Genomic DNA, 19743 nt, shown 5'->3' on the forward strand with positions numbered 1-19743 from the left:
TCTTCCATTTTAAGAATGATGGCCACTGTGTTCTTGGGGTCCTTCAACTTTTATTTAACTAGGCAAGTCAGTGATGGCCTAGTGGGTTAACTGCCTGTTCGAGGGCAGAACGACAGATTTGTACCTTGTCAGCTCGGGGATTTGAACTTGCAACCTTTCGGTTACTAGTCCAACACTAACCACTAGGCTACCCTGTCGCTGCTGCATAAATGTTTTGGTACCCTTCCCCAGATCTGTGCCTTGACACAATCCTGTCTCGAAGCTCTGGACAATTCCTTTTGACCTCATGGCTTGGTTTTTGTTCTGACATGCATTGTTAACTGTGGGACCTTATCAACAGGTGTGTGCCTTTCCAAATCATGTCCAATCAATTGAATTTAACACCGGTGCACTCCAATCAAGTTGTAGAAACAGCTCAAGGATGCTTCATGAAAACAGAATGCACCTGAGCTGAATTTCGAGTCTCATAGCAAAGGGTCTGATTACTAAATAATGTACTTTAGTTTTACAATTTTAATACATTTGCAAAAATGTCTAAACTTGTTTTTGCTTTGTCATTATGGGGTATTGTGTGTAGATTGAGGACATTTTTTAAATTTAATTAATTTTCGAATAAGGCTGTAACGTAACAAAATGTGGAAAAGGTCAAAGGGTCTGAACTCTTTCTGAATGCGCTGTAATGGACACCAATAGTTGAAGCATAGAGCTACCACCCCACTAATGACTTTTCATTCTCGTACAGCCTCTTTAATCCTGGATCCAGGACCTCCATGGGACCATCTAGGCTTTAACAATGACCATGTTTAAATCTAGCACTTTATTATATTTTTGGGTACAGATTCCCACTCATGGCTAGTAAGGAATTTAACAAATTAACTCAATTTTTAAAGTAAAAAAGTACAAATATTACCAAATAATGTATGTAACTGACTACACTGTAGTTTACCACCACAGTGGGGGTTTTGGGGAAAGTTCTCTCCCCAGCCAAGAAACAGAAGGTTTTAGTAACAAATTGTAGTTGCGTTATCCCAACATGGACACCTAAGTTCCTCCATCGCTCATGAGGAAAGTCAGCCCAGGGACTAGGCTATGTCTGGTGTTATAGTGACTACTTCTCCTGGTCACACAATATACTGTTTCTCAAGGCAAACTGATCTGTGCTGGTTGTTGTTACACAACCAACCATACTGATTGATAGACGGTACAACCTAATGCTTCGACGTGTGTTATAAATACCTGTACTGTATAAGGCAATGCCTATCTCAAATATGTACTGGTATTTTGAATTGCATATTTGTAGTAGTTGTCTGTTTTGTATGGGTTGGAGTTGGAAGGGTAAAATAACATTACCACCACACTTATAACACTTAATTTAACAGAGGGCTAATGTGGGATTTAAATAAAATAAAAAACAATAAATATGCAGAGGAGGGTGGAGTAAAATTGCGTCAAAGCAAGCAATGTATTTTAAATGGGGGCATTTTGTATATTTGACTGTACTTGCAATGAGGCACCTTCAACATGTATGTTGTAAAACAAACTGCCACTTTCTGCGTGATTGTGGTAGATACTGGACATGATCAGAAAATATGCACTTTGTACGACAAGCCATCAATGAACTCTATCTTTGTACGGGAACATCTGACATTTCAGACTACATGCTTCTACGACATGCATTTAGTACAGCCGATTGCCAGATTGTTCCCTAATCCCTAGGAATGAATGGGGAATGTTGGGGATGATTTTCGATGGGAGCTGGGAAGGGTTGGTTGGAGTTAACGCCTTATTCTGCTATCGCCTTATTCTGCCTTGGACCTGTAGATTGCCTGCATCTGCTGCAGCTGTGGCTTGTTAATTTCTCACTGTCCTCTTATTGTTTTGTGTCTCCCTAGCTCAGTCTGTTCATACTGTATGTCTGGGTCTGCTGGATAGGACCAGGTTGGGTGACACCCTCAGATAAATAGTTGTAGATTCTGTTTCCCTCAAAATGAAATGTTTATCTGATAGATGTACTTTTGGGAGATAATGCCATGTTGCATTTACATATCTGTCATTGCTCCATAAAATGTATTTAGAATTTGTAATGAAAATATATTGGAAAATTTGCCTACCGCTGTAGCTCAATTGATCATCTCAGCGGGTGTATTTAGGACTACAGTTTGAGTTTACTCTGAGCCAATAAGGAAACCACTGTCAGAAAGTAGTTGGGTCATTTACAACGATAACTTGATATGTTTCCCAACCTACTGTAGTTTCAGATGTGTAAGGTGGAATAGGGGCATGCAGCTGTCCTACATCACCTGCACCATTCTGTCAGTATTGGTGTAGTTTGTTTTGTGTTTGTATGTTGACAAGAGAAAATGGTGTGTATGAATGACAATCTGTATTCCTATCCTCACTCTATCATTGTAAACAAGCCAAATATTGAAGCCTACATTCTGTATTGAACTATACAACTTTTAAATAAAAATGTATATAAATAAAAAGCATTCCATCTATTTTTGTATTATATTTCTTTGCTGCCATCCTTGGGTGCCATGACCAATGTAGTTCCGTCTTAGTTTCCCGTAGGACCAATACTGGAGTAGCACAATATTTCAGACCAATATCCGTAGTGCAGTGTTGCCACAACTGACTCGGACAGCGACGTGTCTTGATATGAAATGGTGAATGACGTCTCTGGTGACTTTCAACAAACAGATATGGCCTTTAGTTTGATGGCTGCTTGTAAACTTCGTCTGACACCGTGTAGTTTTCTTCGTTCTGGTATTGTCTTCGTTGTTATACTTATCCACTGTCAGGATGGACGGCATGGGTCTGGCGGTCAGTCGTTCATCGCTCGAGCGCCTCGAGTTTGACAATGTCGCACTCAAGAAACTTCTGTTGGATACATCAGAAGAGCCTGGTCCGCGAAGGCTGATAGGAGCCTGTTTCTCCCGAGTAAAGCCGAAGCCAGTGGTAAAGCATCGGTTCGTGGCAGTCTAATGAACGCCGCGAAGGTTCTGAACGGCCCGCTTGGTCCAGAGTAACTGAGCGGCTCCAAAGTAATGCCAGGGTCCGAGCCTGCCGCGCACTGCTACTGCGGTCACCAGTTCGGCTCGTTCGCCGGACAGCTGAGGGACAGGGCAGCCTGCTATCTGGGTGAAGTTAAAGCTCCAGCTGACTGGAGGCCAGTGATGCTCCGGGAGAACCCCTGTGTCCGGTGGGAAATTCAGGTCAAGGGAGCTGGTCTGACTCCCTACTCCTGGTCGGGAAGATTACACAGTATTGCATAACTAGACAGATTTTTTGTTTACTATTTACCTAATGAAATCTGTTTTCTCAGTTTTTGGCTAGTGTTGTGTCTTTTGGCCTATATATTGTTTGTTTTTTCATATGCAGTGCACATTCTGGAAGCACAGTCTATGGAATTATGAATACACATTTGTATAATTAATTATCTCATTCCCAGATAAGCTGACGGCCATAAGGCGCAGCACTCCAGCATCAGAGAGTTTCTGTGCAGTGAGGCGGTGTTCGCTCTGGGGGTGCCCACTACCAGGGCAGGGTCACTGGTGACAGCAATGTGGTACGAGACGTGTACTACAGAAGGTACCCCACTAAAGAGAGGTGCTCTGTTGCCCTCCGCATCGCACCCACCTTTATCAGGTTACCAATACATCCCATCCCTTGGCCACTGCATTAGGTTTAAAAACAAAGTGTTGGTAGAGAGATTCCCAGTTTTGACAAAATTACATGAACAATATGGAAATGTGTCACTCTGATCATTGTGTGCAGGTTCGGGTCCTTTGAGATCTTTAAGGTGGCTGATGAGAACACAAGCTGGCAGGGCCCCAGCTACGGCCACGATGAGATCAGAGGTCAGATGATGGATTATGTCATATAGAGCTTCTACCCAGAGATCCAGCAGAACCACACAGACAGAGTGGAGAGGAATGTGTCATTCTTCAGAGAGGTAATCATGGACACTAGATTCAGTGAAGCATCAATCATTCATACGGAGTACAATAATGCTCTGATATGATTTTTGAAGGAATATGGCTATCCTTTTTGACAGTGAAACTACTTTGTATCAAAGCAGACTCTAGGCCTACATTGGAGCTCTCTCTATCCTTTACCTTTTTGTTGTGGAGCCAAGGACACTGCTATCTATCCTCTTATCCTGTTCATCCCTGCTGTGACAGGACGTCTTAATACAGTGAGAGTGTGACTTCCTTAGCGCACACACACTGCTATTAATTCATTATCTTCTTTAATGCTAAATGGTATTAACAAAGTAATAACATGTAAGATGCTATTGTTTAGCGATTAACTATGCATTGTTATGCACATTCACATCCCTCATGAAGATGATCAAAAGCACAGCATACGATCCCCAAATATTTTTGCCTAACCCAGCGCCTACGCATGATATGACTGAAATCAGTAGACCCAAATCAACTCTTCTCATCCAGTCTGACCCATCTCTGTGTGCGTCTATGTTTTGGTGGTAGGTAATGCTGCGTACTGGTGGCCCAGTGGCAGTGTGTGGGCTTCTGCCATGGAGTCCTCAACACAGACAACATGAGCATCCTGGGGCTCACACTAGACTACGGCTTCATGGACAGGTACAGTAATTTACAGTACCTGACATACTGTCTACAATATCATCTTAGATCCACATTATTTCAACAAGGATCTGGCTTTACGCTGTCTCTTTCCTCCTCTCGCTTGTCTGCAGGTTTGATCCTGACTTCATCTGCAATGCCTCAGACAACTCAGGCTGCTACACTTATCAGGCCCAGCATGCTGCTGGAACCTGGCTCCTCTGGCCGAGGCCTTGGACCCAGAGATGCCCCCAGGCCGGGCAGAGGCTGTCCTGGATGAGTACCTGCCCCTCTACAACACCTTCTACCTGGGAAACATGAGGAGGAAGCTGGGCCTGCTGAGGAAGGAAGAGCCAGAGGATGAGATGTTGATCACTGAGCTCCTGCAGACCATGCACAACACAGGTAGGGAGAGAGACTCACTACATACTCAAATCAAATTTGTCACATACGGGTGTTTAGCAGATGTTGTTGCGGGTGTAGCAAAATGCTTGTGTTTCTGGCTCCAATAGTGCAGTAATATCTAACAATTTCATAACAAAATACAAATCTAAAGTAAAGGAATGAATATATAAATATAGGACAGAATACAGTATCTACAGTGGCAAGAAAAAGTATGTGAACCCTTTGGAATTACCTGGGTTTCTGCAGAAATTGGTCATAAAATTTGATCTGAACTTCTAAGTCACAACAATAGACAAACACAGTCTGCTTAAACTAATAACACAAACAATTATATGTTTCCATGTCTTTATTGAACACACGGTGTAAACATTCACAGTGCAGCATGGGAAAAGTATGTGAACCCTTGGATTTAATAACTGGTTGACTCTCCTTTGGCAGCAATAACCTCAATGTCTTCTGTAGTTGCGGATCAGACCTGCACAACGGTCGGGTGGAATTTTGGACCATTTCTCTTTACAAACTGTTTCAGTTCAGCAATATTCTTTGGATGTCTGGTGTGAACCACTCTCGAGGTCATGCCACAGCATCTCAATCGGGTTCAAATTGATTTATATAGCCCTTCTTACATCAGCTGATATCTCAAAGTGCTGTACAGAAACCCAGCCTAAAACCCCAAACAGCAAGCAATGCAGGTGTATAAGCATGGTGGCTAGGAAAAATTCCCTAGAAAGGCCAGAACCTAGGAAGAAACCTAGAGGAACCAGGCTATGAGGGGTGGCCAGTCCTCTTCTGGCTGTGCCGGGTGGAGATTATAACAGAACATAGCCAAGATGTTCAAATGTTCATAAATGACCAGCATGGTCAAATAAAAATAATCACAGTAGTTGTCGAGGGTGCAACAGGTCAGCACCTCAGGAGTAAATGTCAGTTGGCTTTCATAGCTGATCATTGAGAGTGTCTCTACTGCTCCTGCTGTCTCCAGAGAGTTGAAAACACAGGTCTGGGACAGGTAGCACGTCCGGTGAACAGATCAGGGTTCCATAGCCGCAGGCAGAACAGTTGAAACTGGAGCAGCAGCACGGCCAGGTGGACTGGGGACAGCAAGGAGTCATCATGCCAGGTAGTCCTGAGGCATGGTCCTAGGGCTCAGGTCCTCAGAGAGAGAGAGAGAACTTAAATTCACACAGGACACCGGATAAGACAGGAGAAATACTCCAGATATAACAAACTGACCCTAGCCCCCCGACACACAAACTACTGCAGCATAACTACTGGAGGCTGAGACAGGAGGGGTCAGGAGACAATGTGGCCCCATCCGATGATACCCCCAGACAGGCCCAAACAGGCAGGATATAACCCCACCCACTTTGCCAAAGCACAACCCCCACACCACTAGAGGGATATCTTCAACCACCAACTCAAATCAAAGTTCATTTGTCACATGCGCCGAATACAACAGGTGTAGACCTTACAGTGAAATGCTTACTTACAGGCTCTAACCAATAGTGCTGAGGAATAAAAAAGTGTATGTGTAGGTAAGTAAAGAAATAAAACAACATTAAAAAGACATTTGAAAATAACAGTAGGAAGGCTATATACAGACACCGGTTAGTCAGGCTTATTGAGGTAGTATGCACATGTGGGTATGGTTAAAGTGACTATGCATATATGATGAACAGAGAGTAGTGGTAGCATAAAAAGAGGGGTTGGCAAGGCTGAGACAAGGCCGAGTATAGCCCACAAAGATCTCCGCCACGGCACAACTCAAGGGGGGGGCGCCAACCCAGACAAAAAGACCACGTCAGTGACTCAACCCACTCAAGTGACACACCCCTCCTAGGGACGGCATGGAAGAGCACCAGTAAGCCAGTGACTCAGCCCCTGTAATAGGGTTAGAGGCAGAGAATCCCAGTGGAAAGAGGGGAACCGGCCAGGCAGAGACAGCAAGGGCGGTTCGTTGCTCTAGTTCCTTTCTGTTCACCTTCACACTCCTGGGCCAGACTGCAATCAATCATAGGACCTACTGAAGAGATGAGTCTTCAATAAAGACTTAAAGGTTGAGACCGAGTCTGCGTCTCTCACATGGGTAGGCAGACCATTCCATAAAAATTGAGCTTTATAGGAGAAGCCCTGCCTCCAGCTGTTTGCATATAAATTCTAGGGAAATTCTGCGTCTTGTGACCGTAGCGTACGTGGAAGTATGTACGGCAGGACCAAATCGGAAAGATCGGTAGGAGCAAGCCCATGTAATGCTTTGTAGGTTAGCAGTAAAACCTTGAAATCAGCCCTTGCCTTAACAGGAAGCCAGTGTAGGTAGGCTAGCACTGGAGTAATATGATCACATTTTTTGGTTCTAGTCAGGATTCTAGCAGACGTATTTAGCACTAACTGAAGTTTTTGTGCTTTATCCGGGTTGTCGGAAAGTAGAGCATTGCAGTTGTCTAACCTAGAAGTGACAAAAGCATGGATACATTTTTCAAAAGAAAATGTCTGGTTTTTGCAATGTTACGTAGATGGAAATAAGGTGTCTTTGAAACAGTCTTGATATGATTGTCAAAAGAGAGATCAGGGTCCAGAGTAACGCCGAGGTCCTTCAGTTTTATTTGAGACGACTGTACAACCATCAAGATTAATTGTCAGATTTAACAGAAGATCTCTTTGTTTCTTGGAACCTAGAACAAGCATCTCTGTTTTGTCCGAGTTTAAAAGTAGAACGTTTGCAGCCATCCACTTCCTTATGTCTGAAACACAGGCTTCCAGCGAGGGCAATTTTGGGGCTTCACCATGTTTCTTCGAAATGTACAGCTATGTGTCATCTGCATAGCAGTGAAAGTTAACATTATGTTTTCGAATGATCTCCCCAAGAGGTAAAATATATAGTGAAAACAATAGTGGTCCTAAAACGGAACCTTGAGGAACACCGAAATTTACAGTTGATTTGTCAGAGAACAAACCATCCACAGAGACAAACTGATATCTTTCCGACAGATAAGATCTAAACCAGGCCAGAACTTGTCCGTGTAAACCAATTTGGGTTTCCAATCTCTCCAAAAGAATGTGGTGATCGACGGTATCAAAAGCAGCACTAAGGTCTAGGGTCTATTGTTTGTCTTCAGGAAAGCAGTGAGTTGCCATGATGCTCCCTCCACAGTACTTTACAGTTGGGATGAGGTTTTGATGTTGGTGTGCTGTGCCTTTTTCTTCTCCACACATAGTGTTGTGTGTGCCTTCCTAACAACTCAACCTTAATCCTTCCACCGAATATTTTGACAGTATCGCTGTGGAACATCCAGGTGCTCTTTTGCGAACTTCAGACGTGCAGCAATGGTTTTTTGGACAGCAGTGGCTTCTTCTGTGGTGTCCTCCCATGAACAACATTCTTGTTTAGTGTTTTGCATATCGTAGACTTGTCAACAGAGATGTTAGCATGTTCCAGATATTTCTGTAAGTCTTTAGCTGACACTAGGATTCTTCTTAACCTCATTGAGCATTCTGCGCTGTGCTCTTGCAGTTATCTTTGCATGACGGACACTGCTAGGGAGAGTAGCAACAATGCTGAACTTTCTCAATTTATAGACAATTTGTCTTACTGTGGACTGAATAACATCAAGGCTTTTAGAGATACTTTTGTAACCCTTTCCAGCTTTATGCAAGTCAACAATTCTTAATCTTAGGTCTTCTGAGATATCTTTTGTTTGAGGCATAGTTCTCATCAGGCAATGCTTCATGTGAATAGCAAACTCACATTGTGTTTTTTTTATATTGCAGGGCAGCTCTAACCGACATCTCCAATCTCGTCTCATTGATTGGACTCCAGGTTAGCTGACCCCTGACTCCAATTAGCTTTTGGAGAAGTCATTAGCCTAGGGGTTCGTGTACGTTTCCCAACCTACACTGGGAATGTTTCAATTATGTATTCAAAATAGACAAGAAAAATACAATTTGTGTGTTATTAGTTTAAGCACACTGTTTTGACCAATTTCTGTAGAAATCGAGGTAATGGTCAGCAGGTAGCCTAATGGTTAGAGTTAAGCCAAGTTTGGTACCACAAACACTCATGGCTTGGTTTTTGCTCTGACATGCGCTGTCAACTGTTGGACCTTATATTAATAGGCGTGTGCCTTTCCAAATCATGTCCAATCAATTGAATTTACCACAGGTGGACTCAAATCAAGTTGTAGAATCACCTCAAGGATGATCAATGGAAACAGGATGCACACAAGCTCAATTTTTTGTCTCATAGCAAAGGCTCTGAGTACTTATGTAAATACGGTATTTCTGTTTTGTATTTTTTTTATAATTTTGCAAAAAAAATTCCAAATACATTGTATCTCTTTACTCTCTGCCTCTTTTAAAAATATTTTTCCTTCCTCTCTGCTTCTCCCTTCTAAAAGAAAATGTTTTGCAATCAAATTTTATTGACTTTTTGCATTAAGAGACACCACTCGCCGTTCAGTGAGTTGACCATGGTACTGAATTTGGCCCAGAGCAACCCGTCCCTGTTCCAGATGGTCTCGGAACGGAGGATGGTGACCATGAAGCTGGGTGTGGCCCAAAGGAGCTGCTGGAGGTCGAGGCCAAGCACAGAGAGAACTGGGTCACCTCCTACAGGTCAGAAATAAGTAATGTAGTCTTAGTTACATACTTACCTCTTTCTCATACTCAGTGATTGACACTAGGTGACTTACTCACCCCTCCACCACCAGTGTGTATATCCCTAGCACTCACCTGCTCTAGAAATATAGCATGAGTAATTAAAGGCATGGAAAAGAGCAGGTTTGGTCTAGAGTTTGCACTAGAGGTGTTTTTAGTCATAGATATATTTTTGTCTGAGTCATCCAGCTCTGTGTTGTGACTGGTGCAGCAAGAGTCTGGCTGAGGAAGTTGAGGGCCAAAGGGCCGTCCAGGCACTGCAGGAGGAGAGGGTGAAAGTGATGAATGGCACCAACCCACAATACGTCCTCAGGAACTACATCGCCCAGAATACAATAGAGGCCGCCGAGAACGGAGACTTCTCTGAGGTCAGGCGCTGATCCATGTTTTCTTCATTATTCTGTAATAGGGACCAAACTTTCAATACCGCTTCCCTCTTGACTTTCATTTGTGTTATTCCAAGCAATGATGTCACCATTACAGAAGCATTCTCACAATGAAAAAAACATGCTCTCTTTCCCTTAACTTGCTTCTCTGGATTTCCATCTCATAGTTTGATCTTTCTCCCATCTCTCTGTGCCATAGGTCCAGCGGCTCTTGAAGGTTCTGGAAAATACTTTCTCTACCCAGCCGGGTCTGGAGCAACCAAGCTGGCTGGACCAAGGGGTGGTGGAGGAGCAGGGAGAGATGGAGCAGCAGGTGGCAGGAGCGGCAGCATCCCAAATGCGTGTTCCCTATGACAGCAAGCCCCCAAGTTTGGGCCAATGAAATCTGTGTCACCTGATCTTCCCTTCTGATCACCCTTCCCTGACAGTCTACCCACCCATATGTACAATAGAGACTGTCACTGTCTTTTCTTCCTTTGTTTACCTATACCTCTCTCCTCATACGCTCTTTACTTGGGTGGGTAATGACACGGAAGGTACATTTTAATGAGGTAAGATAATAATAATGTGTGTGAAAGGGAATGTACATGATTTACATATCATCTGAATTTTACAGAATGAGTCACATAATGTTACTAATTGAGCCACAAAGGACTTCATACACAAGTATAACATAACATATGTCAACGTTGTAAATGTCATAGCAATTGTAACACTGACCATTTGGTGCTTCATTGCACAAATACTACTACACCACATTGCATCGTGTAGGTCATTATAACATTCTATGTATTGCATACATTTTCCAGAAAGCTTCAAAACTGCCATTGTCAACTAAATATTTGCCAAAGAAATCATGAGCAATGGTTTTGTTTAATTTCTTGGGATAAATTGTTTTTTATGAATTGATATGGAAATTATGTCGTCATGCTGAAGAAATGGCTTTTATAGGGTTTTCCTTGGTAACTTGAATTTCTTTGAAACGTTAATATTGTGGCCCAAAGTTGAGCTATTTGTAACTTCAATGTAATGGACTGTTCAATATTCTATTTTTGTAAGTTGGAAGATTTTACTTATGGCAATTTTTGTATTGGAAAACAATATGCACTACTCAAATGGCTTCTCTTGGGCTCCAGGTAAATTCTCTGAGGTACATATGAATCAAACTCATAAATTAACGTTTCAACCACTGTGACCACCACCATATGTCTTTGTCATTACCCCCTTCAAAACATGTCATACCATGAGGAATAGAGGGACCTGTGTCAGGTGACGGATGGGCAATAATTCTGTTCATATTGATCAGCAAAATATTGCTTATAATAGAATAGACTATCCTAAATTATAACCTGTGGTGTTTTTATTTATTGATTATTAATGTACATATGAAATGTATTATCTTCTGAGAGCTTCCTCTATATGCAAACTGTAGTTGGTAAACTTATACAAAAATATGTTGGCTGTTTTTTTGTGTGCACACCAATGCGAAGGCCTAAACATGCACAACATTATAGCCTTCATTGACATTACATTCCAGCCTGTCTCTTCATGCCTGGTTTCAGTAACCTTTCATCTGAAGGATTAATGTTGCTCATGTTAAACAGTAAATACTAGAGCCCACCAAACCTACCATGAAATATTCTGAAAATAGACTGGAGGCCATTTGATTTGACAGTGTTAAGAATTTTGTCGCCATGTTTGTGCGAGGGTATTGTGTATCTGTGTCTTCCTCAGGCACTAACTGGCCTACACACAGCATTGCGATTCTCTCAAACCAACCTCAGAGCAGTGGGAGGAATGTCTGTACTGTACTGTGCCTCCTTAGTGTACAGGTCCCAGCAAGCCCTGAACACAGTAGGTACTCTACATCTGAACATGCCCAAGGCAGAAAGCCACATAGGGACGAGTAGCAACAACAAGCAGGCCTGTAACAATTAATCTTACACACAGTCATACTTGTATTCGATCCTTGTTGTATAACATTGGATCATCTTCCAGGTGATCTAATAATAGGAATTGATTAGGGTGCTTTCTTGACAATCTATTCTACGGTGCAGAGTTATTTATCGAAATAGAACTCATACAACACTAATCAGCACTTGTATTGTGCACCCAGCATGGGTCTACATATGCATGTCCCTTTTTAGTTAGTGGCTGTCTTGTCACACTACACTTCATGAGACTCGGGAGTGGCTGTGCTGTGGTTGACCCCAGGCGGCATCTTATAGCTGCGCAAGCTGCGCGTTCGACGCGCTGCGCATTCGGTGACGAGAATGATTTCAAGAACACATAGGTAGGACAATGGGTGTGTAAACGAAACTGGGGAATCACTTCTTGGAACACGTACTAGATTTGTTAGATCGGGTCAAGTAAGATGTCGAGCCGGACCAGACCTGGCTACTGTCGCCAGGACGTGAACAAAACCACCTGGGAGGTACCGGAGCGGTACAGGGATCTAAAACAGGTGGGGACAGGGGCGTACGGTACAGTCTGGTAAGTGTCGTGGCAACTGGGGTGGGAAGATATGTCAGGCGAACGTTACGTGCTTTGTTGCACTTTGACATAGCTTGGTACAGGGCTCTCCAACACTGTTCCTGGAGAGCTACAGTCCTGTTGTTTTTCACTCTAACCCTAATCTAGCGCACCTGATTTACTGAATGTTTCGTTTTTCGCAGTAGAACAAAACGAGAGAAAAGCTATAGCTTCTCTCGAGTTTCACACAAAAGAGGGCCACTTCCTTATTTAAGGGACACATTTAATTTCTATCATATCAACCCATTTTGAAATTTCACTGCCTTTGGATTTCTGACTAGCCTCCCTGGTCTTTGCAATAGACCGACACATGTAATGTATGTCTGTAGAATGACAATCTGTATGATACAGCCCAAATAAAGCGTGTATTCTTATTACATACTTCAAAAGTGTACATAATCAAAAACGAAGAGAAACAGATGTGCTTTAAATCATTTGCGCATTGCCGTTGTACTGTAGACACAATACCTTTGTGTGGCTCACAGCATGAGGTCGTTACATTGTTATCAATGATTAACTCTGTGGGCGTATTCAGAGTTGTGTTGGCTGGCTGAATGGTTTTTGCAATTTGGGATCCTTGGGACGCCCTTAGTTACCCCCATTGAAGTTTATATTTAAAATTGTAAGGGTAAAATGCGCTGCATGGTAATTCCGACGTATGCATTTACGGTGATATGGCCTCTGCAGAAGTCAGGGCATTCACACTTCTTGCGATTCTCCGAGCAGCACAGAGCTGTTGTGAAGAAGGTTGTCATGATGGTGAGTTTGTGTTTATACACTCCCGCCCTCACCTCAACCAATCATGTAATTGCGGAGCAACACTATGGCGCGAGATGCCTGCCAAATGGTTGAACATTAAGTATCGTTAGGATCGTAAGAAAAGCCATGCGTGAAACGAATGTTTTTAATAAAATATTTTCATATTTATTTATTCTCTCAACATCTTGCCAAAGCATGTTTTGTAGGAGGGGTTAATATGAATTTTAAATCATTTGACACAATTTATATGAATCGGGTCATGAACATATGGACTTTGAAATTAACAAGAGAGAGGTTAAACGTAGGCTAAGTCTGACATAAGCTTATTTCCACACTTTACAATAACTGTTGCAGTGGTCTTAGTCTCCGTATATAGGCTCTTACCGCCATTGCGACACTGAGAAAGGAGGAATAGGCTTTTGGGATGACCAGTGAAATTTACCTGCTGGAGCGCATGCTATGGGTGGGTGCTCCTATGGTGGCCAGTGAGCTGAGGGGCTTTACCTAGCAAAGACTTATAGATGGCCTGAAGCCAGTGGGTTTGGTTACGAATATGAAGTGAGGGCCAGCCAACGAGAGCATACATGTCGCAGTGGTGGGTAGTATATGGGGCTTTGGTGACAAAACAGATGGCACTATGATATACTGCATCCAATTTCCTCAGTAGAGTATTGGAGGCTATTTTATAAATGACATCGCTGAAGTCAAGGATCAGTAGGATAGTCCGTTTTACGAGGGTATGTTTGGCAGCATGAGTGAAGGATGCTTTGTTGCGAAATAGGAAACCGATTCTAGATTTCATTTTGGATTGGAGATGCTTAATGTGAGTCTGGAAGGAGAGTTTATAGTCCAGAGTAGGGATGCTTGACGGGCGAGCATGTGCGGGCAGCGATCTGTTAAAGAGCATGCGTTTTGTTTTACTTGCATTTAAGAGCAGTTGGAGGCCACGGAAGGAGAGTTGTATGGCATTGAATCTCGTCTGGAGGTTAGCTAACACAGTGTCCAAAGAAGGGCTAGAAGTATACAGAATAGTGTCGTCGGCGTAGAGGTGGATCGGAGAATCACCAGCAGCAAGAGCAACATCATTGATGTATACAGAGAAAAGAGTCAGCCCGAGAATTGAACCCTGTGGCACCCCCATAGAGACTGCTAGAGGTAGGGACAACAGGCCCTCCGATTTGACACACTGAACTCTGTCTGAGAAGTAGTTGGTGAACCAGGCGAGGCAGTCATTTGAGAAATCAAGGCTGTTGAGTCTGCCAATAAGAATGTGGTGATTGACAGAGTCGAAAGCTTTGGCCAGGTTGATGAATACGGCTGCACATTGTCTTTTATCGATGGCGTTATGATATCGTTTAGGACCTTGAGCATGGTTGAGGTGCACCCATTGAACAGGCTAGTAATAAGGGTTGCAACAATTTCAGCAGATCATTTTAGAAAGAGAGGGTCCAGATTGTCTGTCCGAGCTGATTTGTAGGGGTCCAGATTTTGCAACTCTTTCAGAACATCAGCTATCTGGATTTGGGTGAAGGAGACATGGGGGCGGTTTGGGCAAGTTGCTGTGGGGGGTGCAGGGCTGTTGACCAGGGTAGGGGTAGCCAGGTGGAAAGCATGGCCAGCCATAGAAAAATGCTTAATGCTCAATTATCTTGGATTTATCGGTGGTGACAGTGTTTCCTAGCCTCAGTGCAGTGGGCAGCTGGAGGAGGTGCTCTAATTCTCCATGGTCTTTACAGTGTCCCAGAACTTTTGGGAGTTTGTGCTACATTATGCAAATTTCTGTTTGAAAAAGCTAGCCTTTGCTTTCCTAACTGCCTGTGTATATTGGTTCCTGACTTCCCTGAAAAGTTGCATATCGCAGTGGCTCTTCGATGCTAATGCAGTACGCCACGTTTTTGTGCTGGTCAAGGGCAGTCAGGTCTGGAGTGAACCAAGGGCTATATCTGTTCCTGGTTCAACATTTTCTGAATGGGGCATGTTTATTATGGTGAGGAAAGCACTTTTAAAGATTAACCAGGCATCCTCTACTGACGGAATGAGGTCAATATCCTTCCAGGAGACCCAGGCCAGGTCGATTAGAAAGGCCTGATAGCTGAAGTGTTTTAGCGAGCGTTTGACAGTGATGAGGGGTGGTCGTTTGACCGCAGACACATTACGGGCGCAGTCAATGAGGCAGTGATCACTGAGATCCTGGTTGAAGACAGCAGAGGTGTATTTAGAGGGCAGGTTGGTCAGGATGATATCTATGACGGTGCCCGTGTTTACAGATTTGGGTTTGTACCTGGTAGGTTCATTGATACTTTGTGTGAGATTGAGGGTTTCTATCTTAGATTGTAGGACGGCCGGGGTGTTAAGCATGTCCCAGTTTAGATCACCTAACAGTACGAGCTCTGAAGATAGATGGGGGGCCAATCAATTCACATATGGTGTCCAGGGCACAGCTGGGGGCAGAAGGTGGCCTATAACAAGCAGCAACGGTGAGAGACTTGTTTCTGGGAAGGTGGATTTTTAGAAGTAGAAGCTTGAATTGTTTGGGCACAGACCTGGATAGTATGACAGAACTCTGCAGGCTGTCTCTGCAGTAGATTGCAACTCCGCCCCCTTTGGCAGTTCTATCTTGTCGGAAAATGTTATAGTTAGGGATGGAAATTCCAGGATTTTTGGTGGCCTTCCTATGCCAGGATTCAGACACGGCTAGGACATCCGGGTTGTCAGTGTGCTAAAACATACTTAGGGAGGAGGCTTCTAATGTTAACATGCATGAAACCAAGACTTTTACGGTTACAGAAGTCAACAAATGAGAGTGCCTGGGGAATGTGAGTGGAGCTACGCGCTGCAGGGCCTGGATTAACCTCTACATCACCAGAGGAACAGAGGAGGAGTAGGGTAAGGGTACGGCTAAAGGCTATAAGAGCTGGTCGTCTAGTGCGTTGGGAACAGAGATGAAAAGGAACAGGTTTCTGGGCACGGAAGAATAGATTCAGGGCATAATGTGCAGACAAGGGTATGGTAGGATGTGAATACAGTGGAGGTAAACCTAGGCATTGAGTGACGATGAGAGAGGTTTTGTCTCTGGAGACATCATTTAGAGCAGGTGAGGTCACTGCATGTGTGGGAGGTGAAACAAAAGGGCTAGTTAAGGCATATTGAGCAGGGATGGTGTCTATACAGTGAAATAAGACTATCTCTAACCAAAACAGCAATGGACAAGACATATTGACATTAGTGAGAGGCATGCGTAGCCAAGTGATCAAAGGGACCAGTGGGAGGCTAGGCGAGCTGGAGACAAGGCGATTCAGCCAGCTAGCAGGCCGGGGCTAGCAGAAGGGCCTTTGGGGGACGTCGCGATGGGAGTAGTCTGTTGTAGCCCCCTCGGACGGTTACGTTGGCAGGGCTCTGTGTAGGCAGTAAAAGGGTCCAGGCCAATTGGCACAATTAGGTATTGTAGCCCAAGAAATTGGGTGATGGTCCTCTTCAGCTAACAGTCCGATATGCTCTAGACAGCTAGCAGGCTAGCGGATGGGTCTTCAGGGGACGTCGCGACGGAGGAGCCGGTTGAAACCCCTCGGGCAGATTACATCGGTAGACCAGTCGTGGTGGAATCGGTGGGGCTCCGTGTTGGCAGTAAAAGGGGTCCAGGCCAATTGGCAAAATATGTATTATAGCCCAAGGAGTGGCTGATGGACCTGTTAAGTTACCCGGGAGATGGGCCTAGCACGAGGCTAGTTCCAGGCTCACTGGTGCTTGCTTTGGGACAGAGACGTTAGCCAGGGGGTTGCCACTCGGATAGCAGCTATCTAGTTGCGATGATCCAGATGAAAAAGTTCAGAGCTTGCGGTAGGAAACTGGAGATGTGGAGAAAGAGCAGTCTGGTATGCTCTGGGTTGAAACGTGCTATGCAGGCTGGCAGGACAGACTAAGGTTAGCTGATGACTGCTAGCAGTGGCTAACTGACTAGTGGCTAGTTAGCTGGCTAGCTTCTGTTGGGGGTTCCGGTTCTAAAGTATAGAAAATAGCAGATCCATACCACATTGGGTGAGGCGGGTTGCAGGAGTGTATGTTGAAACTGAGGTTAATAATATAAAAATATATATACACAGGACACGACAAGACGAAGACAAAGACTGCTGAACTGCTGCGCCATCTTGGAAGAATGTTGAAGAACTTATGATCTCCATGCAGCACCACAGCACCATTCACCTTCGGAAAAGCACCCCTCAGCCTCAGAAGATGCCCTTCTGGAGGCATGCAGCCATAGAGTCAATTTGCCTACTAGCCAAGTAAAGTGCAGAGCATGCGTAATGCGTGCCACTCATCATTCCAACATATTTGAACATTTAATTCATCCTTCATTCAGTATGTCATCCATTCTGTCATTTGTCTGAGTTGCAATAGGAACTAAATCAAAGAGAATAGAACAGTCTTATCCATTTGTTTGTTATCACTTCAAGTAAATGTTTAATTTAGGCATATCCAAATACAAAATAGGCCATCAACTTGGAGGCATTGCCATTCAGGCTATTATTTTGGGTACTGGTGTCTTGCAGAATCATTTTAGAACTCTATTTGTGTTTTATAACTGTTTTTATTACAGGGCTCCGCTTTACAAGAGACCTTAGCTCACAGGCCTCTAATTATAGCCTCCTAATAGATTTTTAACTAAATACTTGAAGAAGCACATGCAGTGGCTGATCGGGACAACAGATCTGGCAATAAGAATAGGCCATGGATAGTTTTGACCATTTGGGGCCCCTTGGTTATTTCGCTCAGGACAGGTTATAGCCAACACTTAATCAATATTTTGTTTTGTCTCATTTATTGATATGGTTATAGCCTCTGTGTGATGGGGTTGTGCAATGCAAATGGCTATAACAAGCCTACACACAGAGTGGAATTCACAATACAACAGTCAAAATGCCTAATATAAGGCCTACAGTCCGTGCTCCCAAATACTAGAAAAAGTGTGATTCATTAGGTTACATGATCACCACAGTAGCCACACACGGCTATAAAAAATTTATTGTGCAATTATATGGCTATTAAATAAGACACAACAGCATGACAGAATAAGCCTAGCCTACAACATTAATATTTTCTATTTTGCTGCCCAGGCAGTTATTCTAGACAAGGCTCTTCTGTGTCTTTCATTCTCAGACAAGTCATTTGCCGAAGGTCCAAGCATATACTACGCCATCTACTGGTATAACGTTGTTATTTAATGCAGTTCGAAAACAAGCTCAATACATTAATTTTGGAAATGAAACCGGAAGCTGCAAAGCATCTCTAACGTCTGGGCTAGAGTTGCTTGATTGACTAGCTAACTTCGATTAGCTACGTTCGGTTCGTCCTTTGCAGATGCCACATAAGTATAAAAATATATGTAACCAAGTAAAGGGAGACTTAAAATAAGAATGTAATATGTAAATGTTAATTTATAGTCATAACATAAGGTTTGTAAGTTTACAGATCAAATTGAATGCTTACATTTCATGTTTCACGCATGGCTTTTCCAAACAATTTCCGTATGGATTTTCTTACAATCCTAATGACACATACATTTAACCTCCACATTGTTACAACATTTCAGAGGCGCCCAGCGATGTGGTACGGAGCTCAATTTGTCATTTGCACGTCTCCAGAGGATTCGCAATTGCGTCACACAATCCATAAGGCGCCTCCGACCACATTTTCAGATCAAACATAAATTGTCTCTTAGTGTAGGGTATGGACTTCCCAAGGATCCCGGATAGTACTAATTCTGGGTGAATGCCAATTTGTAACACATGATCAACTCAGTGTTCCAAAGGTTACTTTTACACAGGCAATTCTGATATTTTTATCCACTAATTGTTATTTGGACCAATGACGTCAGAACTTCTCACGTCAGATATTTTTCAGATCTGATCCGATTGGTCAAAGACATTAGTAAAGAAGATATCCATCCTCTTTCCTACTTTTGAAAATGGTCAAAGTTAATCGAGGAGAGGCGGAGAGGAGAAGGAAAGTGGACGAAAATGTGCTTGTATGAAATGAGACCTTTTTAAAATAATTTGGTGTCATGATTCGGAAAGGTAAGATAGCTATCAAAAATGACAAGCTACTATGTGGGGAATTGTATGTAGCTTGTTTCAGCTCATTGTATCATGTTATTGATACCATAACTGAGAGGTTGCACTTTTCTTGCACATTTGATCTTACACAGCCTAGTGCATTTTAGAGTTGAAGAACACCAACTGCAGATACACATGCTTGTTTTTGTGCATCAGAAAATACTAAATAAAATGTAGAATCAGTTTGACAGGTGACAGGCATATTATTTTACTATTAGCATGCAGTGGGGATAATTATATTGTCCCAGTCAGGAGCCCAGGCTTTTGCCATTGATGGTAGAGTTCTCATCTCTGGACTGCGCAAGGTTTGGA

At 43.3% G+C, this 19743-nt stretch overlaps 2 protein-coding genes across 2 annotated transcripts in view; both read left to right on the forward strand.

The window, feature by feature from the left end:
• The first annotated feature begins 2702 nt into the window (after positions 1-2702).
• selenoo1 (selenoprotein O1) lies at positions 2703-11495 on the forward strand. The gene is given in 14 exon segments (XM_020480048.2): positions 2703-2774; positions 2776-2980; positions 2983-3247; positions 3452-3546; positions 3549-3648; positions 3778-3971; positions 4502-4607; positions 4721-4782; positions 4785-4991; positions 8980-8987; positions 9428-9602; positions 9834-10012; positions 10230-10397; positions 10399-11495. Coding segments are annotated over 14 exon segments (1893 nt in total). The 3' UTR covers positions 10456-11495.
• Positions 11496-12236: 741 nt separating this feature from the next.
• The window catches only part of mapk12a (mitogen-activated protein kinase 12a), a 31043-nt gene continuing 23536 nt past the window's right edge, over positions 12237-19743 (forward strand). The window contains exon 1 of the mRNA XM_031822948.1: positions 12237-12523. Within this exon, the coding sequence (XP_031678808.1) occupies positions 12405-12523 (119 nt within the window). The 5' untranslated portion in view covers positions 12237-12404. The remainder of the gene's footprint in view (positions 12524-19743) is intronic.

Source organism: Oncorhynchus kisutch, linkage group LG4 (genome assembly GCF_002021735.2).
Source record: "Oncorhynchus kisutch isolate 150728-3 linkage group LG4, Okis_V2, whole genome shotgun sequence".
Classification (NCBI taxonomy): domain Eukaryota; kingdom Metazoa; phylum Chordata; class Actinopteri; order Salmoniformes; family Salmonidae; genus Oncorhynchus; species Oncorhynchus kisutch.